We start from the raw sequence: 25,006 nt of genomic DNA, 5'->3' as shown, positions 1-25,006 counted from the left end.
GGGCTTGGTGATTGACAGGACAGGATGAAATTAAAACTGGTTATCTAGGCCGGGCACGGTGGCTCACGCCTGTAATCCCAGCACTTTGGGAGGCCAAGGCAGGTGGATGGCTTGAGCCCAGGAATTGGAGACCAGCCTGGGCAACATGGCAAAAACCATCTCTATAAAAAAATACAGAAAATTAGCTGGGTGTGGTGGCACCTGCCTGTAGTCTCAGCTACTTGGTAGGCTGAGGCAGACGGATCAATTGAACTGGTGAGGTTGAGGCTGCAGTGAGCTGTGATCCGTGATGGTGCCACTGCACTCCAGCCTGGGCGATAGAGTGAAACCCTGTCGCAAAAAAAAAAAAAAAAAAAAAAAAAAAACCAGAAAGAAAGAAAAGAAAAGAAAAAAGAAAGAAAAGAAAAGGAAAAAAAAAAAGAAGGTGAAACATCTACATTCGCCCTCTGTCTTAGTACATACTTGGGGGTGCCAGAGGGAGGACTGATTTTCTAATCTCAGAGCTCCCTCTGCTGGGGGATGAGGCTCCCTACACAGGGGGAGGAATGAGACAAGACCTGGACTTGGGGAGAGTCCAGGGAGAGACGGAAGGCTGCAAGCAGGGGACTCTTTCTGGGCCCTCAGGACGTGGAATCAAGTGAAGACCAAGAAGTAGACAATTTTGCAGTTTATTGAGTAATGGCTGGCTTCACAGATGTTATCACTGGGGGCGGTTGATAGGGGGAACAGGAAAATGCTCTCAGAGGTTCCCACTGAAGCCCTTTCATCTGCCCTGCCCCACCCACCACTGAAGCCAGAGGTCATGGGAGTTGGGATCTAACTACACTCTGTGAACTTACCACCACCCATTCCATCCCCAAGCCCATATTTTATTTGGACTAGCCACTGATGCCCGGGCCCTTCCTCTTCCAGGGGGTGGGAGGGTGGAGGTGGGGACAGGACCAACCCTCAAGAAAGAAAAGAGGTTAAGGTGGGGGTTTTGCTGAATGTCTAAGAAATGTCAGTGGAACAGGCTGGGCGCGGTGGCTCATGCTTGTAATCCCAGCGCTTTGGGAGGCCAAGGCAGGTGGATCACCTGAGGTCAGGAGTTCGAGACTAGCCTGGCCAACATGGTGAAACCCCCATCTCTGCTAAAAATACAAAACTAGCAAGATGTGGTAGCACACACCTGTAATTTCCACTACTCGGGAGACTGAGGCAAGAGAATCACTTGAACCCAGGAGGCAGAGGTTGCAGTGAGCCAAGATCGCACCATTGCACTCCAGCCTGGGCAAAATAGTGAAACTCCATCAAAAAAAAAAAAAAAAAGTCAATGGAACACAAAATTCCCTGTCTTAACATTGTACATTCGGGGCCTAGCTGCCCTTGAGGATGTCCTAGTTACACCCTCTCTGATACCTGTGGAGTTTAAGCACCATTCCTACAGCTGTGTCCGTTGGGAGGGGGTGCAGTGGAAGCTCTTAAAGGGGAATGCTTGCTCTGCCTCTGTGGCTTTTTGTTTGGGAAAGGGAGTTGGGATTGGAGGATTTAGATTTGAGGTCATGATGTCAGAGCACACCAGGAACTCCCAAGGCTGTGCCTGAAGATGCCCACGCTGTCGAGTAGGGTGGTGGGGGAGACAGCGAGGGCAGTACAGGACACAGGCACTCCTTTGTCTGGTAGAGAGGAGGAGGGGAAATGGAGCTATTCCAGGATACAAGGGATGGCACTGAGGGATGCATAAGTCCCCTGCCTCCCTTGTCCCAACATGTTCTCCTCTGCCAGCCCAGTCAGCTTGGGGAGCTAGGTATCAGAAACCTGAAGGATTCAGCCCACTTTGTCCTACTAGTGTCTATCAGTCTCTGTCCTGAGATCCTGGGGCTCCTCCTATGTCTAGAAGGGATGAGGTGCCATCAAAAATAACTTGGCTGGTGTAACAGTTTAGAGAAGGAAGTCCCACCTGTAGCCTGGCTGGCAGGCAGGCGGACATGAGGCTGAGAAGGGAAGCCAGATGTCAGAACATACTAGGCTAGCATGCCTGCTTCTAGCTTTCAGGACCCAATGTACACATACACATGTGTATCATGTATGTATATGCATGGACACTCAAGCACAGGAGGGGTTATGTGCTCTGATCTTTGAAACCAGAGAAGGGAGGAAAAGCCTTATGGAGGTCCCTCCCCCACCCTAATAGGTTGCTACCCTCAATTGCCATCTGCCCACCAAGGCCCCTGCCCAGTGCTAGGCAGATAGCCAAGTGGTAGGGGTGACATGACTCCACTAAAGCAGCAGCCCAAGGAAGTGAGGGAGGGGACAGAGGCTGACCCTCCTCAAAGCCCCTTGTTGTAGTAGACCACTTCAACGCTGGGGTTTTGCTCATGGATCTGAGCTCTCAGCTCTGGTTCCAGCTTGCTCATGTGTATGGAGCTGCAATAGAACAGCACAGGCCAGTTAACGTCCCCTGAATCCAACCCCACTCAGGCCCAGGGATTGCCATCCCACCTCCTCCCAGGCTGAAGACTCCTCTCCTTCTACTGCCAGAAGGACTGGCTCACTGTCATTCCCCCACTCCCAGAATCAGTGGAGTGCCTGCCAGGCCTCCTCCTGAACACCCTGGAAGACCCTAGGTCAGCTGGTCCAGAGATGCAGAGTCCAATCCAGAGTCCCCCACCCAGCCCAGGGACAGCACTTACCTCTTCTGGGGGAATAGGGCACAGCACAGGGGGGTTGCAAATACCAGGCTGGGGGAGACAAGTGTTGGAAAGGTTTGTAAAGCTTTGGCCTTAGGGTGTTCCCTCCCTGCACCCCACCCCATCCTTGGAGATAGGCCCTAGGGGTGGAGATTGATAAAAGCTGAAAGGACCTTTTAGGAATAGTAAACCCAACCTGGACATCAGGTTCTGAGGAAAGAGAGCCCCACAACCAGTAAGCGGCAGAATCAGGAATTAAATGGGCATGAATCTCCTGGATGGCACCAAAAGGTACATTTCCATGGTTTCCTCTTATAGATGAAGACTGGAACCCCCTCACTAGGATCTTGACCTTCAAGGACAGGGACCACCCCGTAACACACAAAGTAGACCCTATAGGTGTTCCAAACACACACCCACTGAATGTATGAATGGATGATGTCTATAAACATCTTAAAGACAATCCATACCCACCCACATCCACCATGGACAAGGCACTCCCACACACCCCAGCTAACTCCTTGCACACTTACCAGAAGCCCACCAGTCCCACCTGCAGGGGTGCCCCCAGCCAGGGGCGGCGCTGTGGAGAGACAGAAAGACAATGGAACGGCTTGTGTCCCCTGCCTCACTGTCACCCCATTTCACCCACCATAGCTCTATCCCATCAGCCTTGCCTTGGAGCCCTTAGACCTGTGGCCGTTTTCTTTCTCCCAAGGCAATGACAGGGCTGGGACCTCCAGATCGTGCCCTTCCACTCCACCCAGGCCTGTCTGCTGATCACCCTCCCTGGCATCCCATGACCTCTCACCTCTCAGAATTGGTTGCCATGGCACTCCCTGGCCCTTTTTTTCTTCCCTCACTTCCTCCAGGAGCTGATTTCTTCAGGAAACCTCCTGTGAACCTCCACTTACCTCTTCCCATCCCAGTGGCATGAATCTGACCCTTTCCAAGCACATCTCTTCCTCGGCACTCTTCTCAATTTGCTCTGGCCACAGGGACCACCAACCTGTTCCTCAAATGTGCAAGCCCCTCCTACTGCAGTGCCCTTGCACTGACTGTTTTCTGTACCCCAAACGCTCTTCTCTGTGTTATTTGGCTCTCTCCTCATCCTTTGCGGCATTAAAGACCCCTTCTCTGACCATCCTATCTAAACAGCTCTCCCCCATGAATCTCAATTACACTACCCCCATTGCTTTCCTACAAAGCACATATTACACTTTCTAAGAATGTATTTATTGGGTGCCTCCTTGTTTATTGGTTTCTGCATCAGACTATAAACTTCATGAGGACAGGGGCCATAACCATCGTGTTCAGTGCCATCTCCTCAGCCCTAAAACATGCCTGGTGCATGGCACTCAATACATTTGTGAATAAATGATTCTGTGAATGAGCCAGAGCTTGTTCCTGTGCTTTGCTTTCGTGTCCTGTTCATGTCTGTGTGTGCGTGTTCACCCGTGTGTACCTCTCAGTATGGAGGCACTAGGGGGTAAAAGAATGAGCATGAGATCAAGCATGACTATGACAGTCCCCTTCTGTGTGTGTCAGAAGCCACTGGAGTAACACTGATGAAGTTGGTTTCCTTCCCTTGTCCTCTCCTCCTGCCCCTGCAGGGTTCTTTCACCCCAGCCCAGTTCATTCTTGCTGAATGAACGAAGGTGGAGGAGGCGGTGCAGGGGTCAGGAGAAGGGCTGGCAAGTCTTAGAGAATCAGGCGAGGCTGGAGAGAGAGTTGGGCCTGGTCACTTCTTCTCCCAGCCATCGCCCATTCCAGGACAAGAGAGGTACAGTCGCCTACCTTCAGGAAGTCTTTCTTCTCCAGAGTGTCCATGATCAGTGGGGGGATGGCTGTGGGGAGAGCAGGGCCAAGAAGGAGAACATTAGTAGTGGAGTTAAAGTCAGGAATTGTGAAGGGTGACCCCCCTCAAAGCTCCTCCCTCTCTCCCCAGAGTCCTCCAAAGTCCTGAGAACTGCACCTGCTTCTCTCAGAGTCTCCTATGCCCCACCCAGCCACTCCCGCCTTACCCATGGCAGGAATCGCCATGCAGATTCTTGAAATCACCACCTGGAAGATTCCCTGCTTGGCTGCAGTCACCGAGTAGCCAAGCCTCTGACCTGCCTCGTCAGCCACCGGGATGCCCACCTGCAGCTCTCTGCAAGGGAGGGGGGCTGGGGTCAGATCACAGGCCCCGGATCCCACCTGCAATGCCCGAATGAGCAGCGGCTCCTCAGGGTCCCCTCACACACCCCAGGCTCAAAGGCTGGTTCTCCCACCTGAGGATCCCGGGTCAGACTGAGCCAGGGCCCAGCAGCTCATGTCTGGGGAGGGAGAGGGATGTCCCCATTTTGAGGTGGTCTGCGTGGATGGACAGTGTGCTACATTCCGGGCATGCACATGCCAGGAGCCGGGGTCACTCACCTCTGCCTCATCAGGGGGATGTTGATGCAGTTGGCAGCTGCCACTGCTGCAAAGGGCACAAATCTGCCGACCAAGGGGGGCAGGTGCTGGGGAGGAAGGGTGTTGTTCAGTGGCCCTAAGGGCCATGGGGTGGTGAGGGACTCTGGGGAGATATAGGGGGCATATAGGTCAGAACTGGAGGTGTGATGAGGAAGAAGGAGGCAGATAGAGGATGAATGGGGTGGTCAGGGGAGTGAGGGGCCTTTACCTTGGTGAGGGATTTGAGTCCCAGGGCTGTGGCCACAGCTCCAGTGGTGGCACTCACATAGGCTGTCCCCAGCTGCCTGTGGGTGGAAAAGCCAGGTCACGGGGAGAGGTGACAAGTCCACCAGGTGGCCCTTTCCTTTAGGGATATGCCAAGTCCTCAATACATGAGGCATAAAAGGGGAAGCTCCTTGCAGAAGAAGCCTTCCCTCCATCTCCGGCGTAAACTTGTCTGGAAGCCCCAGTAGCACCCTGTGAAGAGGGGTGGGTCCCCCACAGCATACATAAGAGGACCTCATGCCTTCAGTTAGGCAGGGTAAGTCGGGGTGGGGCAGGCTGAGGAGAGGGCGCTGAGCACTGGCTGCATGGTCCACAGGGAACCGGAGAGAAAGGAGAGGGCACTGCAGGCTGGGAGGAGAGGGTCAGATGGGACAGTGCAGCTGCTGCTGGGGGCTGGCTCTCACCTCACAGTGATGGGAGTGTCACCACTGCGGTTGGAGTAGTTAACAATGGCATTGAAGGACTGATTCACCCACTGCCAGAACACCACGGTTGGGGTCTTCCTGAGGGAACAAAGACACTCACTTCTGCCCCGTCTACAGTGGCCCTCATCTTTAGACCCCTGTAATGAAACCAAAGGTTATTCCCCAAGCCTAAGAAGGGACCCAGTTAATGGCCCTAGAACCTGTTCTGGTAACCCCTATGTACCCCCACCCCCATTTATACAAACACACCTACTGTCTCTGGGGTGAGAGACCTCCTGAGGCTGAATTCTGAGGAATGGAAGCAATTCTGACACAATCTTTCACTCACCCAGTTGGCCCAGACAAGAAGCACCTAGTCAAGCTATGCTCTAGCTTAGGGCACTGAAGAAGGGGACATGGGACAAGACCTGCCTGTAGAATGTGAGCATGCAGCCAGTGATGGTCATGTTCATGGGCACCTGGGCTGACATGCGGCCAATCAGGACCACCTTCTCCCCTGTGTCCGGATGGAAGGCAGAGTCATACACATACTTGGCCCTCCACAGCTGGTCCTCGGTGATCCCTGGGGTCACCACGCCGGCCCTGCAGAAGTTGGCAAGGAGCAGACAGGCTATGCCAAGGGGCAGATCTGCCCTCACAGGCCCCACCTGCCCAGCTCAGGGTAACTCTGGACAGAGAACCAGGAACTTCAGCCCCTAGTCTCAGCATAAGGAAGCTCCTTGTCTTTGGGAGAGGGCCAACGTTTCCCAGAAGTGGAGGCTTCTATTTCTATTTCCCTTATAGCCACACAAAGAGGGGTACCCTTCTGTTTCTGCCAAAATGCTGGGTCAGGGATGATGGTGGTTTCCAGTGGGTCAAAAATGGCTGCAAGCATTGCAAGAGTTTTTCCTCCCAAAGATAAGGGGATTTCCCTCCTATCTTCCTGGGACTCCACTTTGAGCACCTCTATCCTTGCAGAGGGTGACCCCACAATGGGATAGGTCCCTGTAGAGGTTTGTGATGCATAGAGCAGCCCCTCCCATAAATATCAATGCCATCTTCTCAACCCAAATGCCCTAAAATCCTTTGGGTTAAAGCTCTGTGATGCCAACAGACGGGGCTAGAGAGTGAGGGGATTGAGGGACAGGGTCACTGTCAAGCTTGAGGAGGCAGGTACAAAACATGTTATATTAATCACAGAAAATGAGATCCTGGCACACAGGGTCAGATTGGGGGGTGGTCACCTGTAGTTCTGCACGATGTTCCGAGAAGCTTCCAGCTGTGCCCCGGACAGCAGCAGATTTCGAGGATCAGTAACAGTGAAAAAGTGCCGGGCTCTGCCCAGGAAAGTACTTTGGTCCCAGCGAGGTTCCTGGATGTTGATGTCTAAAGGCAATTCACCCATTTTCTGCAGGACAGAGACAAGGGTCAGAGCGGGAGTCCAAGGGTCCAAGGGCTTCAGCTAGGGGAAATCTTTGGTGCCCCTGCCCTGGCCCCTGAGCTTATCATCGGTCCCTTCAAGAGCTCAAGGTGACTAGATATAGGGAAAAGAAAGAGAGATCAGACTGTTACTGTGTCTATGTAGAAAGGAAAGACATAAGAGACTCCATTTTGAAAAAGACCTGTACTTTAAACAATTGCTTTGCTGAGATGTTGTTAATTTGTAGCTTTGCCCCAGCCACTTTGCCCCAGCACTTTGACTCAATCTGGAGCTCACAAAAACATGTGTTGTATAAAATCAAGGTTTAAGGGATCTAGGGCTGTGCAGGACGTGCCTTGTTAACAAAATGTTTACAAGCAGTATACTTGGTAAAAGTCATTGCCATTCTCTAGTCTCAATAAACCAGGGGCACAATGCACTGCGGAAAGCCGCAGGGACCTCTGCCCTTGAAAGCGGGGTATCGTCCAAGGTTTCTCCCCATGCATAGTCTGAAATATGGCCTCGTGGGATGAGAAAGACCTGACCGTCCCCCAGCTTGACACCCATAAAGGGTCTGTGCTGAGGTGGATTAGTAAAAGAGGAAAGCCTCTTGCAGTTGAGATAGAGGAAGGCCACTGTCTCCTGCTTGCCCCTGGGAACTGAATGTCTTGGTATAAAACGCGATTGCACATTTGTTCAATTCTGAGATAGGAGAAAAACCGCCCTATGGTGGGAGGCGAGATATGTTTGCAGTAATGCTGCCTTGTTATTCTTTACTCCGCTGAGATGTTTGGGTGGAGAGAAACATAAATCTGGCTTACATGCACATCTAGGCATAGTACCTTCCCTTGAACCTAATTATGACATAGATTCTTTTGCTCACATGTTTTTTGCTGACCTTCTCCTTATTATCACCCTGCTCTACTACTACATTCCTTTTTGCTGAAATAATGAAAATAATAATCAATAAAAACTGAGGGAACTCAGAGACCGGTGCCGGTGCAGATCCTTGGTATGCTGAGCACCGGTCCCCTGGGCCCACTGTTGTTTCTCTATACTTTGTCTCTGTGTCTTATTTCTTTTCTCAGTCTCTTGTCCCACCCGACTAGAAATACCCACAGGTGTGGAGGGGCAGGCCACCCCTTCAACTAGATAGGTAAGCAAGGGTGTGGGGAGGAGCTGTTTCCTGGGCAATGTCCCAGCCCAGGGACCTGCAGCCACTGGAGAAGGGGGAAGGGAAGACCAGAAACAGGAAAACAGATCTCCTTGTGCTCTATCCTGGTACAGATTTTCATGAGTGAGGATTTACATGTATGTGGTTGACACATAAGCAGCAACAAACATCCCAGCCACGTGTGCTACAGATGCACAAGAATATATAATATATATATTACACACCCATGCTCAGGTGAGCTTTAGGCCCCAGCTGCACTGAGACCTGGATACAAACCCCCAAGACTGTTTTGGAAAATGGCACAAGACATCCCACACTCCAGTCCCTGATTGGAGGAGAGCAAGGCCTTACTGGCCACCCAGGGCTTATCTGTTCCAGATCTCAATCAGGGGACTCTGATGTCAGCCATGTGTGTGCATGTGGGCATGCACAAGTCCTCTCTACAGACCCATTTTTCTCCAACTCACACTGAATGACCCCAGGCTCTCCCTGGTCCCTGGCCAGGCAGGGCTGGCACAGACACTCATCCACCTCTCTCTGGGCCACTTGCCTCCGGATAAGAGCAGGATTCAGTGGCTGCTCCCTCCACCCAGCACAGAGAGGAAAGCCTGGTGCAGCCATCTGGCTGAGTTGGACAGAATCCTACAGAATGACTAATCCTCTCCAGCCACACTTCCTCCCGCAGAGGCAGAGACGCCCTCCCCTCACACTCACATACCCACACACAAAGACACTATCATGCACACCCTGCCCAGACATACAGACAGAGTGGAGGTGTCCTGTATACACCGGCCTTCAAACACCTTTACAGGCGCACACTGTGCCCATCTGCAGACACTTGAATGTGTGACTACACACAGCCCCACCCTGACATTCCTCCCCCCAACCTCCCTTGTGCCCTGTGGACTTGGACCTCCATAGAGCCGAAGACACTGACTGCACCAGGACAGACAGTTTCAAGGCAGGCTTCCTTCTCTGACCCCCATTCCAGAACCCCGCCCGCCAGGGAGAGCTAGCACTTACGCTTTCCATAGCTCTCTGAAGCTCTCAGAACCGCCTTCCTCTCTGCCTCCGCTGTCGCCGCCAGGCCCTCCCAGCCATCACGCGGGACGTCACGCGTGACGCCGACCAGCAGGGAGGGGCAGGAGCTTCCCGGCCGCGCCCACCCAGTGGGCACGGGGATTGGCAGAACGTGGGGGCAGTGGGTGTCATTCGAGGCGATGCCCCCAGCCTGGGCCACCTGCCAGGCCCTAAGCTGCTTCCCAGAGCCAATCCCACCTCGGGGATCAGTTCTGGCCCCCTCCCCAGCCAAAGGGAGGAGGGGCTGGAGCCGCGGGCGCTGCTCCCTTTGTTTACAGTCCCCTGGCGGGCCTCAGCAGACCCCCAGCCCTGCAGCAAGCGGTCTAGGTGCCCAGAGAGAAAGCCCCGGGCGCAGGTGGGCGGTGTGGAGGGGCAGTCCTCTGCTGGCGCGCCGGGAGGGACTCGGGTTACCGCCTGGCTTGTTTACTTGATGGCTGCCTTGGCAATGGCCTTTGGCTTGCTTGTCCCCCTGGGCTCCTACCCCAGTATCCACAAGCTCCTCTTGTAGCAGCGCGGCATTCGCATCACTTCACAGCCCCGTTCCTGTCGTGCCTGTGCCCCTTCTATGTCCCCAACCCTCTCCCTGCTCCCCCTCTGTAACCCCTAGCTCCATTGTGTCCCTGGTCTCCTTACGCTCCCAACCCCTAGCCCTGCACCCCAGACCATAGCCCCACCCCTGAGATGTGGAGGGGCAGACGACCCCAGGAACCTCGCGGTCTGCATCCGAGCAAGTGCATCAGAAGGATTCTTAGGATTCTTCCCGTCCTGGGACCAGCTGCCCCACCCTGCGACCATTCCAGAACTGGGTAGCCAGAGACACCTTCTGACAGAGGAGGAGGATGCAAGCGAAGAAGGCACCCCCTCCGCCACGCACATACTCACAACTCACCCAGCCATCACACAGAGCACGCCTGCAGCAAACTCAGGCTCACGTCCCGCTCTGCCCCGTGACGTCCCCCCACGGAGGCCTCAAGGGTGCCCACGGAGGGGTGGCAATTCCAGGAGCCCCGGTAGCTGGCTCGGCTCAGAGAAGAGGTGGTTCGAGCGGGAGGGGAACAAGCCAGACCCAAGCCCTAAATTTGCGGAATGAGCTAGGGCGTCAGAACCAGAACTGGGGTGGGTAAAGAACTCCGCTGCCCGGGACCAGGTAACGCTCGGCTGTCCCTGGAGCCCAAGGGAGGTGCCGGAATAGAATGACTGGCGGCCCTACCAGCCAATGGGAGCCCGGGGCGGTGCAGGCCAGCCCAATTCCCGCAGCCTCCGCGCAGCGTGGGTGGGGTTTGCCGGCTGCAGCAGTAGCTCTCGCCTGCGGGTGGTTTGACGAGGCTGGCGGCGCCACACCAGCGACCAGGTGAGGCGGCCCAGGCACAAAGGGGTGGGGGGCCTGGAGGGCCGAGTTGATGTTGGGGTGCTTCATTCTAGGTCCCAGAGCTTCTCTGAGGGAACTGGCCCTGGGTTTTGCGCGGGATGTCGTGGGACCCCTCTCCGGCAGATCCTCCCCAAAGCTTGGGAGAGGTTCATGCAGCCTCTTTAGACCCGGAGCCGCAGCCTGGAGCCCGCGGGTGTCTGGGGGTCTTCCTGGGCCTCAGCTGTCTAAGGTCCTGAAGCCCTATCCTCGAGGCCCAGCCCGCCCCACGCAGCCCCCTCCCTACCCCGGGCCACCTCCATGCCCGCATATGCATGAGAGAGGTGATGCCATGAGCTGTCCTGACTTCTCTTTTGTCTCACACCTCTCTAAGCCCCAGGGCCCGCAGTAATCCCAACTCCACTCTCAACCTCTACTGAGGACTGGGGACGGGAGTAGATGACTCAGCCCCGAGCAGGAATGAGGGGTGAAAGGTTCCCACCTGCCTTGTAGAAAGTCAGCGAGAGTCCAAGATGGTGCCTGGACGGGGCAGTTCTCTGGCCTAGGGTGAGACAGGAGGGGGGCCTAAGGCATGGGAGGGCAGGATGCTTAAACCAGGGGGAGGGGTGGAAGTTTTAGGGGGCAGCAGGGGAAACATTTACACCCCTCCCTCATCCCTGCTCTCCTTGCCCAGGCCTGGAGCTCACACTTCTGAGAGGCATCGCAAGCGAGGGCCTTCACGTTACTGAGACCCCAGCCCCGCACAGAGGCTCATGGAACTCGAAGTACGCAGGGCTGGCCTCTCCAGAGCTAGCAGATTCCTTCTGGACCTGTAGGGTGCCGCCCTAGCCCAGCCGCCATGGCGCAGGGTTTCGCAGTGGGCTTCGACCCACTGGGCCTAGGAGACCTGAGCTCCGGCTCTCTGAGCTCCCTCTCCTCCCGAGGCCACCTAGGCAGCGACTCAGGCTCCACCGCAACGCGATACCTGCTAAGGAAGCAGCAACGGCTGCTGAACGGGCCCCCCCGCGGAATCCGAGCCTCATCGCCCATGGGACGCGTCATCCTCATCAACTCCCCCATCGAAGGTAGGGGTGGGACCCAGCCACTGGCCTGGGTTGGGGAGGGTGGCGGTAGGGGACAGTGGGAACTCAGCAGGAGGAGGCAGAGCCAGTATGATTGGGGGAATTCAAGAGATGGGAGTCACAGGGAGGTGGCAGGCCGCCTGGGAACCCATACACTCTTCCTCACCTGCCCTTGGCCTCTCCTCCAGGCCAATCCTGCAGGGGTCCAGGGTCGTAGAAGGGTCAGAGGAGGGAGAGAAGGCCATGGCAGCAGGGACAGGCATGCGTGTGGTATGCTAGCCCCTGGTGGACAAGGCAGGGGATTGAACTGGCCTCTCTCCCATGGGCTCTGCCCTTCTCCAGATCCATTGTGTGTACTTCTGGGGGATGGGGCAGGATAAAGAAGGACATCCTCCATCAACCAGTCCATTGTGTGACAAGCTCTGTGCTGGGCTGCGAGGAGTCAGTGCCCAAGCGGGTAGACAGAATTCAGGGCTTCCGTGCTGAAGGAGGGGAATGAAGGCAGCACAGCAAATGTTCAGAAGAGGAGGGTTGAGGGTGGAGAGGGAGCTCCATCAGGGAAGGGGAGACCTAAGCTTATGTAGTTGCTTAATGCCGCTTCATGGAGCATCAATTCTATACCAGCCCTGGGGAGGTGTTACAAGGGACCTAGAGAGAAATCAGGCTCCCTCTTCACCTTCCAGAAATCTACAGTGTAGCAGGACAGAGCAATAAGAACAGCTGGTGGCAGGGGTGAGCTGTCACCAACAAAGGCTGGAAGTGAAAAGCATGGAGCATGGTAGGTGGGCACTTAGGAGCCAGCCTGGCTGTAGTGACAGATGTGAGGTGACTAACAGCTGATGAGCAAGACAGGACCTAGAATGCCAGGTGCGGAGCCAGGCCCCCTGAGTCTGAGCTTTCTGTGAGCAGGACCAGATAAATATCTCCAGCTCCTCTCCTCATTCTTAGCCAGCAGAGCTCCCCTGGCTGGATCCCAGACTGGACTGTTCAGGCCCTGCTCCTCCCCCTCTGACCCAGCAGGGCATCTCTCTTCCCCTCCCTAGGCCACTGGAGCAGGGGGGGGCATGTTGCTCAGGGAGCAGGCTTTCCTCCACCAGTGCCCTGGCACGCTCACCCCTGTCATACACCAGTCTATGCTTCACCCTCTGGTGAGCACAGGGCACTGCTGAGGGTCACCACGGTCATTCTGGTGAGGGAGCAGAAGTCCCCAGAGGAGTTAGGAGACATTGGGGAAAAGGGAAGCAGGCACCGCATAACTGTCTGTATTAGTCCCATTCTATTAAAAGAACTATGCTATACTCCCTCTGATACACTCTTTCTGTTTCTCTCTCTTTCTCTCTCTCTCCCCTTCCCTTTGCCCATGTATGATGCAAGCGCTGTTTATAACGTCTTTTTTTTTTTTTTTAAGAGGGAAAGGGTCTTGCTCTGTCGCTCACCCAAGCTGAAGTGCAGTGGTGTGATCATAGCTCACTGCAGCCTCAAACTTCTGGGCTCAAGTGATCCTCCAGCCTCAGCCTCCTGAGTAGCCAGAACTATAGGCATGCAACACCAAGCCCGGCTAATTTTATTTTATTTTATTTTTTGTAGAGACAGAGTTTCACCATGTTGCCCAGGCTGGTCTTGAACTCCTAGGCTCAAGTGATCTTCCGGCCTCAGCCTCCCAAAGTGCTGGGATTATAGGCATGAGCCACCATGCCTGGCCTATACCGTCCCTCTAAAGATCCTCTTCCAGGGGTTTCATGATTGCTTTCTCCCTCTGCCTCATCCTTGGCTCCCACTGTGCAGCCAAGGAAGCAGCATCTCCTAGCAGTGAGGGACTGAGGAGTTGCTCTGACCACTTGGCTTCTCCTCTGACTGGGCTGGGACCCTCTGAGCTCAGAATTCTCCCCTCTGCCTGAGAACAGGTATCTCCCAAGTCACCGCAGCCTGGAACCCTGCCCCATGTTATTATTTAGATCACTCCCGGGGAGTAAAGTAACTGATAAGGAATAAACGGTGACATTGCCACCTACATCAGCCCCATGAGATCCCACCAGCTCCTTAAATTCAACTGGTCCCAGAGAAAATGCATTACCTTTAATCCAGGAAAGCATTACCCTTAATGCATTTCTCCTCACTCTCCTAGTTTGACCATCCATCCATCCATTTATTCTTTTACTTATTCAAAAAAAATACTTATCAAATACCAAGCACTGTCCAACATATTGGAGATATACTAGAAGAGTATTACGAAGTCCCTACCATGATTGAACTTATGGTCTAGTGAAAAGAGACAGATAAATCACAAATAAGCGAACGACAACAAAGGATGGGAAGAGTCAGAAGGTGATCATCTGATGATATGATAGAATGGTGCTTCTCAAACCTCAGATGCCTCAGAATTGCCGGGAAGGCTCATTCAGGAATAGATTGCAGGGCTCAGTCCCAGAGCTTCTGGTCCAGTGGGTCTGTGGTAAAGCGAAGGAATTCCCGTTTTTAGCAAGTTCTCAGATGACACTGACGCTGCTGATCCAGGATTACGCTTTGAGAAGCCCTACAAGAGGTACTCACTGGGAGGAAGGGAGGACACTCCAGGAAGCCTTCTCCAAGAAAGTGGTGTCTGAGCCAGGAGGGGAATGAGGAAGAGGAGCTGACCTTCTAAAGGCCTGGGCAGGAGCACTGCAGGCAGAGGGAACACTGGAAGGGCTTGGCCTCCACGAGGAACAGGAAGATCAGTGTGGCCAGAGCTCAGTGAGGGAGGGGAGGGTGGAGGGGAGGGCGGAGGGGTGGGCAGAGGAAAGCCCAGGCAGGGCCTTATAGGGCATGGTGAGGAGACTGGAGTTCTAGAAGCAGGAACAGGTGTTGAAGTTTTTAATCAGGGAAAAGACATGAGCTAATGTAAAAGCTGACTCTGGGTACTGTATAGAGAATAGCTAAAGGGGGCAAGAGTGGAAGCAAGGATAGTGCCGGGGCTGCAGTGGAGCACCTGGGGGAGAGGCTGGGGCAGTGGAGGTAGAGAAGATTCCATCCTTACAGGGCTCAGGCTCCTGGAAAACCTCAGATTTCACATTCCCTGACCTAGGGCCCTAGGGAGGCCCCAGTGAGGCCCTGAGGAGAGAGGGTTGGTAGCAAGGGAGTAAAAGGCTCCTTGGCTAAGGCTGAAAGTGTCCTGAGATCTGTGTAATCTAATCAGCTGGGAAAGCCCTGGCCCCCCACATCTGTCCTGCACCACCCCTCCCCCCAGGCTGCCCTCGGGGATTTCTTTCTGAGCTGCCCTGGCCATGCCCTGTAACCTGACTTCTCTTAGATCAAATTGAAGTGTGTGTGTGTGTGTGTGTGTGTGTGTGTGTGTGTGTGTGTGTGATTTCTCCCTGTCAAACACCTCTAGAGTAACCCTTACCTATGAAGAAATCTCAGCTTCTCACCTGGGACCCAACTTATCCCTCCAGCCTTCTTGCTTTTCTGTAACTGGAAGGCCTCCTCAAGGGCCCACAGCTGAGCCTCCCTGGCTCTTTCCCCCTCATCAGTGCCCCCCCTTACCCCCGACCCATCAAAATCCCACCCATCAGAGTCCTTACAGAAACCTTACCTGGCCTGGGCAAGGTGGCTCACGCCTGTAATCCCAGCATTTTGGGAGGCCGAGGCAGGTGGATCACTTGAGTTTAGGAGTTCGAGACCAGCCTGGCCAACATGGTGAAACCCTGTCTCTACTAAAAGTACAAAAATTTGCCCGGTATGGTGGCACATGCCAGTAATCCCAGCTACTAGGGAGGCTGAGGCAGGAGAATCGCTTGAACCCAGGAGGTGGAGGTTGCAGTGAGCCAAGATTGAGCCATTGCACTCCAGCCTGGGAGAAGAAGTGAGATTCCGTCTCAAAAAAAAAAAAATTCTTCCCCGACAGGTTCAACCTTTAGGAACCCTCTTCCCCGCCTACTTTCCCCAGCGTGATGGAGAGGGCCGCCTTGGGCACAGACATATTGCAGTGTGGTGTGGTCTGGGGTTTCTTTCCCTGTGTAGCCAGGTAGTTCCTAGAACTCTGACTTCCAGAATCACAGAGTCTAACAGATGGGAGGACCCTCAGGGATTCCATAACATCCCAGACAGAGATTTGCTGGGTCCCAGCTTGCATGCCTCCGAAGATGGGAAGCTTACTATCTGTCTTAGAAAATCTCTCCCATTGGCCGGGTGTGGTGGCTCACGCCTGTAATCCCAGCACTTTAGGAGGCCGAGGCGGGCGGATCACGAGGTCAGGAGATCAAAACAATCCTGGCCAACACAGTGAAACCCCGTCTCTACTAAAAATACAAAAAATTAGCCGGGCGTGGTGGTGGGCGCCTGTAGTCCCAGCTACTCGGGAGGCTGAGGCAGGAGAATGGCGTGAACCTGGGAGGTGGAGCTTGCAGTGAGCGGAGATCGCACCACTGCAGTCCAGCCTGGGCGACAGAGCGAGACTCTGTCTCAGATAAATAAATAAATAAATAAATAAATAAATAAATAAATAAATAAATAAAATCCCTTCCATTTCAAGGCTGGGGTGGTGGCTCACTCCTGTAATCCCAATGCTTTGGGAGGCCAAGGCAGGTGGATCACGAGGTCAGGAGTTCAAGACCAGCCTGGCCAATATGGTGAAACCCCATCTCTACTAAAAATACAAAAATTAGCCGGGTGTGGTGGCACACGCCTGTAATCCCAGCTACTTGGGAAGCTGAGGCAGGAGAATCACTTAAACCTGGGAGGCCGAGGTTGCAGTGAACCGAGATTGCATCACTGCACTCTAGCCTTGGCGACAGAGCAAGACTTTGTCTCGGGGAAAAAAAAAAGAAAGAAAACCCATTCTATTTCCAACAGCTGAATGTTTTAGAAAGTTTTTCCTTACAAAATCTGCCTCTGTCTAATTCCATTGTGTGAGCAAGAGTACTGCAGGCAGGTTCTGTTTACACAGATGAAAACATCTAATGCCTTCCACAGGGTAGCTCTACAAGCATTTGAAGATAGAGCTAATATACTAATTTATGCTGCAAGCTGATGAAGCCAGACACCCTCAACCATCCCCCATAGAACAGAATCCTGAACCTTCTTGTCTGTCCATCTGACCCTGGGAGTATCAGAATTGTTTATTAATTTGGCTTACCCCAGGCCCATGGGCATGTGAAGCTCAGAAAGCACTGATACACACACACACACGCGCGCACATATTAGGAAGGAAGGAGAACAGTATCTTTTTTTTTCTTTTTCTTTCTTTCTTTCTTTTTTTTTTTTTTTTTTTTTGAGACAGGGGTCTCACTCTGTCACCCAGGCTGGAGTGCAGTGGTGTGAACACAGGTCACTGCAGCCTCGACCTCCTGGGCTCCTGCCTCAGCCTTCCGTGTAGCTGGGAGCACAGGCATACACCACTACACCTGGCTAGAGAATGGTGTCTTTAGCATAGAGTCCTGTCCCGCTGATCTCACCTTCTTTCACACCTTCCTGGCCCATGGTCTCAAAATCACTCAGAGCGGGCAGGATATGTGGCTCATACCTGTAACCCCAACACTTTGGAAGGCCAAGGTGGGAGAATTGCTTGAGGCCAGGGATTTGAGGCCAGTCTGGGCAACAAAGTGAGACCCTGCCTCTACAAAAAATTTAAAATTAATCCAGGCACAGTGGTGTGTGCCTGTAGTCCTAGCTACTTGGAAGGCTGAGGCAGGAGGGTTACTTGAGCCCAGGAGTTTGTGGCTGCAGTGAGCCATGATCATACCACTGCACTCCAGCCTGGATGACAGAGCAAGACCCTGTTTCTTTAAAAAATAACATAAAAATCACCCAGAGGGGCCTTAGAAATGGGCTGACCTGCCCCACTGCATTTAGGCCCCTACGTGCCTGTGTGACTGTGCCCAGCAACCTAGCCTTTGCAGGCCCCAAGTTGGGGAACCCAGGGGCCCTCTGTGCCCACAATGAACATGGGGGCATCCCTAAATCCCTGTCCTCACAGCCAACAGTGATGAAAGTGACATCATCCATTCAGTCCGGGTGGAGAAGAGTCCAGCAGGGAGGCTGGGCTTCAGCGTGCGCGGGGGCTCAGAGCATGGCCTGGGCATCTTCGTCAGCAAAGTGGAGGAAGGCAGCAGTGCAGGTAAGCGGAACCCCCAGGCTGAAGTCCACGTTTAGGATGTGACTCCAATCTCAGTGAATGGCAGGGGATGCTGCTGTCAGGGACAGACGGAAGAGTCCCCAGCTCTGGAGGGCCTGATTGATGGGGAGACGGGGCCAACCCTCAAGTCAGAATGGTTTAAGGCACAGATCCCTAGGCACTGGGAACACTCAGCCCCTGCTCTGACAATCCTCACTCTGATTGAGAAGCTCAGTTTGACCCCAGGGAGCTCCATCTGATGGGGAAGGCTCAGCCCCACCCTGGGGACCCATGCCAGCCACTCCCATCCTGTGGTGCAGAGCGGGCTGGCCTGTGCGTGGGGGACAAGATCACGGAGGTGAATGGGCTGAGCCTGGAAAGCACCACCATGGGTAGCGCCGTAAAGGTGCTGACCAGCAGCAGCCGCCTGCACATGATGGTTCGGCGCATGGGCCGTGTGCCGGGCATCAAGTTCTCCAAGGAGAAGACCACGTGGTGAGCAGCAACTCCCTCATCCTAGCCCTGGCCTTGCCCCAGCCCACCCCAACCCTACCAACACCCAAAACCCACTGGCAGGAGAGGCTTCTGCTCCTCCTGCTCGCTGGCTCAGGAAACGCAGGGGATCCAAAGGCCTGACCTCAAAATAAGGAGAGGCTGCATCTTTCCCCTGCCCTCCTCCAATAGCTCTGCTCTCCCAGATCCCAGTGGTTCTGCTGCCACATTGCCGCTGCTCCTGCTGTGAAACCCAGAGGCAAAACACCACCTCTCTACAGGGGTGCTGTAAGGATTAGAAATGGGGCCTAGCCTGGGCAACATAGCGAGACCCCTTCTCAAAAAAAAAAAAAAAAAAAAGCCGGGCACGGTGGCTCAAGTCTGTAATCCCAGCACTTTGGGAGGCTGAGGCAGGTGGATCACCTGAGGTTGGGAGTTCAAGACCAGCCTGACCAACATGGAGAAACCCCGTCTCTACTAAAAATAAAAAATTAACCGAGCGTGGTGGAGCATGCCTGTAATCCCAGCTACTCGAGAGGCTGAGGCAGGAGAATCACTTGAACCTGGGAGGCGGAAGTTGCAGTGAGCCGAGATCATACCATTGCACTCTAGCCTGGGCAGCAGGAGTGAAACTCCATCTCAAAAAACAAAACAAAACAAAAACAAAAAAACTGGGCATGGTGGGCATGTACCTGTAGTCCCAGCCATTCAAGAGGCTGAGGTGGAAGGACTGCTTGAGCCCAGGAGGTTGAGGCTGCAGTGAGCCATGATCACACCACTGCACTCCAGCGTGGGTGGACAGAGCAAGACCCTGTCACAAAAAAAAAAAAAAAAAGGAATGGTCCTGGCACATTGCAGCTGCTCAATAAAAAGAGGCAATTAGGCTGGTTTCCCAGCTAATGAACCTATGCCCCACTGCAGGTCTCAGGCCTGGGGAGCCCCCAAAGGCAACCCCCACTCTCCCTGCAGTTGTCAGAACTGCTGGGAGGGTGGTGGGTGGCAGTGGATGGAGGACCCCACCTGAGGGCCCCCTGCTGTTGTCCAGGGTGGATGTGGTGAATCGGCGCCTGGTAGTGGAGAAGTGTGGTTCAACACCCTCCGACACCAGCTCAGAAGATGGTGTCCGGCGCATCGTCCACCTATACACAACCTCCGACGACTTCTGCCTGGGCTTCAACATCCGTGGGGGCAAGGAGTTTGGCCTGGGCATCTATGTGTCCAAGTGAGGGCTGAGGCAGGAAGTGTCTTTGGGTAGAACTGAGAATGGGGTCTGGAGTGGGGCCTAGGCTGGGATGTGGGGATGGTCAGCAAGTGAGGCCTGGCCAACCACCTGTCTCAGTGAGGGCCTGGGAGGGGGCAGGAGGCCCCAGTAGGAGGGTCAAGGACCTTGACTGGTGCAGTCTTGTGTCCAAGAGAAGGGGGTCTGGAGTGGGGTGACGGAGGGCAGGCCAGGGGCCTATCAGACTGATGCCTGTCTGGCCTCAGAGTGGACCATGGTGGGCTGGCTGAGGAGAATGGCATCAAGGTGGGGGACCAGGTCCTGGCAGCCAACGGTGTCAGGTTTGACGACATCAGCCACAGCCAGGCCGTGGAGGTGCTGAAGGGCCAAACGCACATCATGCTGACCATCAAGGTGGGCAGAACAGTGGGGGTAGGGAGAGGTGAGGCTAGAGTAGGGGCTTCCCAGACCACCCTAGTTCTTAATAATGCTCTGCAATTTATGATGTTCCCACAGCCACTAGAAGGTAGACAGGCATTGTTCTCATCCCTGTTTTGAAGAAGAAGAAACAGGTTTAGAGAGGCACAGCAACTCACGAACAGGTCACTTACTCAGCTGGTCAGTGGCTGGGCTTGGTTCCAGTCCTGCTCCCCACAGTACTAGAGTGATGCCCCCTTCTTATGAAGGGTGGAGGCCTAGGGTTGAAAGGAACAAATGTCTTGCCCAGAAGGGAGGGGTGGTGGCTGTGGTTTGGACAGGACCTGGGTGATGGGCATCCCCAGGGCATACAGCTAGGAGGGCTGGGCTGGGGCCAGAGGTTGGATTTCACGGGAGGTGGCTGGATTCATTATTCATGTGGGTCTCACACTTGTCTGAGGATCAGGTCTTCTCATTCCGGCTCCTGGAGGATGCCACCTCACTCTCCCCTGGTGCCCAGCCCTGGCCCCTGCTCTACCCTTCTGCTTCCCTAAGCCTTCACTTGGGGTGAAGGCTTCACTGGGTGCCTCCTCTGCCGCCTTCCCCCGCCAATTTCTACCTCTCCCCCATCCCATTTTTCCTTTTCCTTCCTCTCAGATTATCCCAAACATCTTTCCTCACTCCCACTCTGCCCCTCATTCATTCAACAATATTTTTGAGCACCCACTATGTGCCGGCCACTGTGCCAGGTACTGGGGCTGCAACAGTGAACAGGACAGATAAGTTCTCTGCTACTGGAGGGAGACAGACCAATAAACTAGATGCTTGCAGATAGTGACAAATGCTCTAAGGAAATTAACAGAGAGATGGAATGGAGTAATTCAGGAAGGCCCCTGTATCTCGGGGTCAGGGCGGCCTCCAGGCAGAGTGAACAGCAGGTGCAAAAAGGAACTTGGCACGTTCAGAAAGAAAGTGGCCTGTGCGGCCAGAGCATGATGAATTTGGAGGACAGAAATGAAGTTGAAAGTTTACTCCCATCCTGTCACCCCCACCCCATTCTCACTCTCCCTCCTCACTGCTCCCCCTTCCCTCCTATGCCCACCATCCCCTCCCCAGGAGACCGGCCGGTATCCTGCCTACAAGGAGATGGTTTCTGAGTACTGCTGGCTGGACCGACGTAAGTGGCTCAGATCTCCAAGGTTGGAGGGAAAGGGCTGAGGCCTTAGGGTGGGGCCCGGATCTCTGAAGAAGAAAAGGGCCAGGCTTGGTGGCTTACACCTGTAATCCCAGCATTTTGGGAGGCTGAGGTGGGAAGATCGCTTGAGTACAGGAGTTCAAGACCAGTCTTGGCCATATAGGTAGACCTCGTCTCTACAAATAATAATTTAAGCCGGCCGCGATGGCTCACGCCTATAATCCCAGCACTTTGGGAGGCTGAGGTGGGCGGATCACCTGAGGTTGGGAGTTCGAGACCAGCCTGACCAACATGGAGAAACCCAGTCTTTACTAAAAATACAAAGTAGCCGGGCATGGTGGCCCATGCCTGTAATCCCAGCTACTCGGGAGCCTGAGGCAGGAGAATTGCTTGAACCCAGGAGGCAGAAGTTGCAGTGAGCAGAGATCATGCCATTGCACTCCAGCCTGGGCAATAAGAGTGAAACTCCATCTCAAAATAATAATAATAATAATAATTTAAAAATTAACTGGAGTGGTGGTGAGGGCCTGTGGTCTGTGCTACTTGGGAGGCTGAGGTGGGAAGATTGCCTGAGCCCAGGAGTTTGAGGCTGTGGTGAGCTGTGGAGCTGTGATTGTGCCACTGCACTCCAGCCTGGGTGACACAGTGAGAGCCTGTCTCAAAAAAAAAAAAAAAAAAAAAAAGCCTGGCGCGGTGGCTTATGCCTATAATCCCAAAACTTTGGGAGTCTGAGGTGGGTGGATCACCTGAGGTCAGGTGCTCGAGACCAGCCTGGCCAACATGATGAAACCCCGTCTCTACTAAAAATACAAAAATTAGCTGGGTGTGGTGGTGGGCACCTGTAATACCAGCTACTTGGGAAGCTGAGGCACAAGAATCGCTTGAACTCAGGAAGTAGAGGTTGCAGTGAACCGAGATCACATCACTGCACTCCAGTCAGGGCCATAGAATGAGACTGTCTCAAAGAAAAAAAAAGAAGAAGAAGAAAGAAGAAGAGGAGGAAGAAGAAGAAGAAGAGGAGGAGGAGGAGGAGGAGGAGGCAGAAGCAGAAGCAGAAGGGGAAGCAGAAAAGCACAGGAACCAAGACCCTTCACACAGTCCAGAGCTATTTCTGGGCTCCCCTCTGAGAATCTGCGGATAAAATGCAGACTCTCCTAGGGTCTGGAGTCCCAGTGGGTGATTTGAGAAGTGACATGCCTTAGGTCAGTGGCAGCATTTCGGAGCAGCGGGTTCCTCACCACTGCGGTTCTAACCCTGGCTGCTGCCTGACCTTGCCTCCTCCACCCCTAAGCCCAAGGGTGGTCTGCAAGCCGGGCAGGGCTCTGAAGCAAGCCCGCTGATCCCTGGCTTCTCTACTCCCTGCAGTGAGCAACGGGGTGCTGCAGCAGCTGTCCCCGGCCTCTGAGAGCAGCTCCAGCGTCTCTTCGTGCGCCTCCAGCGCCCCCTATAGCTCGGGCTCCCTGCCGTCGGACCGCATGGACATCTGCCTCGGGCAGGAGGAGCCCGGCAGCCGCGGCCCAGGCTGGGGGCGGGCGGACACAGCCATGCAGACGGAGCCCGATGCGGGAGGCCGGGTGGAGACCTGGTGCAGCGTGCGGCCCACAGTCATCCTCAGGGACACCGCCATCCGCTCGGACGGCCCCCATCCCGGCCGCCGCCTTGACTCTGCGCTCTCTGAGTCTCCCAAGACGGCTTTGCTGCTGGCCCTCAGCCGACCCCGGCCCCCCATCACGCGCTCCCAGAGCTATCTGACCTTGTGGGGTACGTGGGGGATGGGTGGCGGCTGCTCCCTCCACAGCCTCTGGTCCAAAACCTGTCTCACATCCTGTCCCGGGCTCAAACCTCCCTTTGCCCCAGGCCTTGACGCAGCCCTTGCCCAACCCAAGCTCCAGGCTGCTCAGACCCTGCTGTGGGCTCCACTTTAAATTAGTCCTGGACCCCACATTCACCCTTAGTCTCAGCCCCCCTTCCCCGAACCAGCCCTAACCCCAGCCCCTGGATCCTGGAGTTCCCAGGCCTATTTACACACACAGTTGCTCAAACACACGCACGCATGTGTGCCCTTCTCTAACTGGGCCTCAAGGGAGATTCCTTACATAGCCACAGCTGTGCGGTGGGGAAAAGGGTCAGAAAGTCGGAAGAGGAACCGCACTCTCACCCCGGCGTAGCTGCAGATCCTGTCTGCCCTCTCCTCTCCCTTCTCTCTGTCCCTCCCCACACCCCTGCCCCTCTGCCCCTCGTCCTTCCCTTCTGCCCACCCCTCCAGCTCCCCCGTTGCTCCCTCGTGTCTGCAGAGGAGAAGCAGCAGCGGAAGAAGGAGAAGTCGGGGTCCCCTGGGGAGAAGGGTGCCCTGCAGCGCTCCAAGACGCTGATGAACCTCTTCTTCAAGGGAGGGCGGCAGGGGAGGCTAGCGCGAGACGGGCGCAGAGAGGCCTGGACACTGGACAGCGGGAGCCTGGCCAAAACTTACCCTCGCCTGGACATAGAGAAAGGTAAGTAGTGGGCTGATCAAACAGGAAGGCAAGGTGAAGTCCACTAGCTTCGGCATTCAGCAGTTCTGAGTTGAGATCCCACACCGCCTCTTACAAGCTGAGTCCCTACTCAACCCCTGAGAGCCTCAGTTTCCTCATGAGTAAAATGGGGGTAATAATACCTATTTCTTTTTCTTTCTTTCTTTTCTTTCTTTTCTTTCTTTCTTTTTCTTTCTTTCTTTCTTTCTTTCTTTCTTTCTTTCTTTCTTTCCTTCCTTCCTTTCCTTTCTTTCTTTTTCTTTCTTTCTTTTTTTTTTTTGAGATGGAGTTTTGCTCTTGTTGCCCAGGCTAGAGTGTAATGGCACCATCTCAGCTCACTGCGACCTCCGCCTCCCGCGCTCAAGCGATCCTTCCACCTCAGCCTCCCAAAGTGCTGGCATGACACGTGTGCATCACCATGCTCAGCTAATTTTTTTGCATCTTTTTGTAGAGGTGGGGGTTTCACCCTGTTGCCCAGGCTAGTCTCAAATTCCTGGACTGAAGCTATCTACCCGCCTTAGTCTCCCAAAGTGCTAGGATTACAGCGTGATCTACCACACCTGGCCAATCCCAACTACTCTGGAAGCTGAAGCAGCAAGATCACTTGAGCCCAGGAGTTTAAGACCAGCCTGGGCAACATAGCAAGACCCTGTCTCTAAAGAAAAAAAAAAGTAAAAGAAAAATAAAGCACGTCTTGGCTCAGCTGCTGATTTAAGCTGGGTCTAAACATCTGAGCAACATCATCAGACATCTGTCCCCCTCCATCTCTCCCATGAGTTGACTTCGCTATTGTGGGGCTTTGCCCACCTGGGGGTAAGATGACCTCTATTGCATAGCAACCCCAGGGGAAAGTGCTTCTCCTTAAATAGTTCCAGCTGAAGTCCCAGGGTAGGCTCTCCCTGGCCCAGCTGAGATCCTGTGCCATGCAGAATAAATCGCTGTGATGTGGGAGAGAAAGTGCTTTTGTTGGCCAGCCTGGGTCATGTACCCACCCTGGAGTACACGGGCTAAGAACAGAGTGGGGTGGGTCCCCAGGGGAAAATCAGAGTGCTGTTTTCAGAAGAGGGGGGTGGATGTCGGATCAACAAAACAACCAGAGGATGAGGAGCTGGACCCTGCTTTGCCCTGGGGTGGGATGTTCTGGGGTCTCAAGGTGATTGTACCATGGGAGAGACAATCCCTTCCAATTA

The 25,006-nt window shown here is 54.2% G+C and overlaps 2 protein-coding genes across 16 annotated transcripts in view; one reads left to right on the top strand and one right to left on the bottom strand.

The window, feature by feature from the left end:
• Positions 1–652: 652 nt before the first annotated feature.
• On the bottom strand, positions 653–10,663 carry SFXN3 (sideroflexin 3). Of its 5 annotated transcripts, none has more exons than XM_063781060.1 (11): positions 10,358–10,663; positions 7,039–7,202; positions 6,227–6,397; positions 5,795–5,893; positions 5,335–5,410; positions 5,088–5,173; positions 4,694–4,821; positions 4,467–4,516; positions 3,203–3,252; positions 2,673–2,720; positions 653–2,406 (listed from the first exon to the last, which is right to left on the bottom strand). In XM_063781060.1, exons 2-11 carry the CDS (start codon positions 7,197–7,199, stop codon positions 2,310–2,312), a joined length of 966 nt encoding a protein of 321 aa, XP_063637130.1. In that variant the 5' UTR covers positions 7,200–7,202; positions 10,358–10,663; the 3' UTR covers positions 653–2,309. The 5 variants fall into 5 exon arrangements, with proteins under 5 accessions (XP_063637130.1, XP_063637129.1, XP_063637128.1 ...); XM_063781059.1 differs by having other exon boundaries at positions 5,795–5,952; positions 6,274–6,397; positions 10,358–10,658; XM_063781058.1 differs by having other exon boundaries at positions 9,412–10,622.
• A 58-nt stretch (positions 10,664–10,721) lies between these two features.
• PDZD7 (PDZ domain containing 7) overlaps positions 10,722–25,006 on the top strand; it is a 23,500-nt gene continuing 9,215 nt past the window's right edge. For 7 of the 11 annotated variants that reach the window (XR_010146679.1, XR_001706793.4, XR_001706794.4 and 4 more), the window contains exons 1-9: positions 10,742–10,819; positions 11,508–11,898; positions 17,846–17,986; positions 18,304–18,478; positions 19,521–19,697; positions 19,961–20,108; positions 21,228–21,288; positions 22,672–23,067; positions 23,601–23,798. Coding sequence is in view for 8 of the 11 variants with exons in the window: in XM_016919144.4 (XP_016774633.4) it covers positions 11,673–11,898; positions 17,846–17,986; positions 18,304–18,478; positions 19,521–19,697; positions 19,961–20,108; positions 21,228–21,288; positions 22,672–23,067; positions 23,601–23,798 (1,522 nt within the window). In the remaining 3 variants the exon portion in view is untranslated. Of the gene's footprint in view, positions 10,820–11,507; positions 11,899–17,845; positions 17,987–18,303; positions 18,479–19,520; positions 19,698–19,960; positions 20,109–21,227; positions 21,289–22,671; positions 23,068–23,600; positions 23,799–24,099; positions 24,769–25,006 lie in introns of those variants that run through there. The other 4 variants (XM_063781055.1, XM_063781054.1, XM_063781053.1 and 1 more) reach the window with 4 other exon arrangements.

This window comes from Pan troglodytes, chromosome 8 (genome assembly GCF_028858775.2).
Source record: "Pan troglodytes isolate AG18354 chromosome 8, NHGRI_mPanTro3-v2.0_pri, whole genome shotgun sequence".
Classification (NCBI taxonomy): domain Eukaryota; kingdom Metazoa; phylum Chordata; class Mammalia; order Primates; family Hominidae; genus Pan; species Pan troglodytes.
Note: the sequence above shows the minus strand (reverse complement) of the source record. Positions and strands in the feature narration are given on the sequence as shown.

Bases quoted from the DNA above. Each gene is read 5' to 3' on its own strand.
- SFXN3 (XM_001169424.8), bottom strand. The intron at 5,953-6,273 runs GTGCCCATGAAC...GTTTCATTACAG, and splicing joins TTGGCCGCATGTCAGCCCAG to GGGTCTAAAGATGAGGGCCA. The intron at 2,721-3,202 runs GTAAGTGTGCAA...TGTCTCCCCCAG, and splicing joins GTGGGACTGGTGGGCTTCTG to CCTGGTATTTGCAACCCCCC.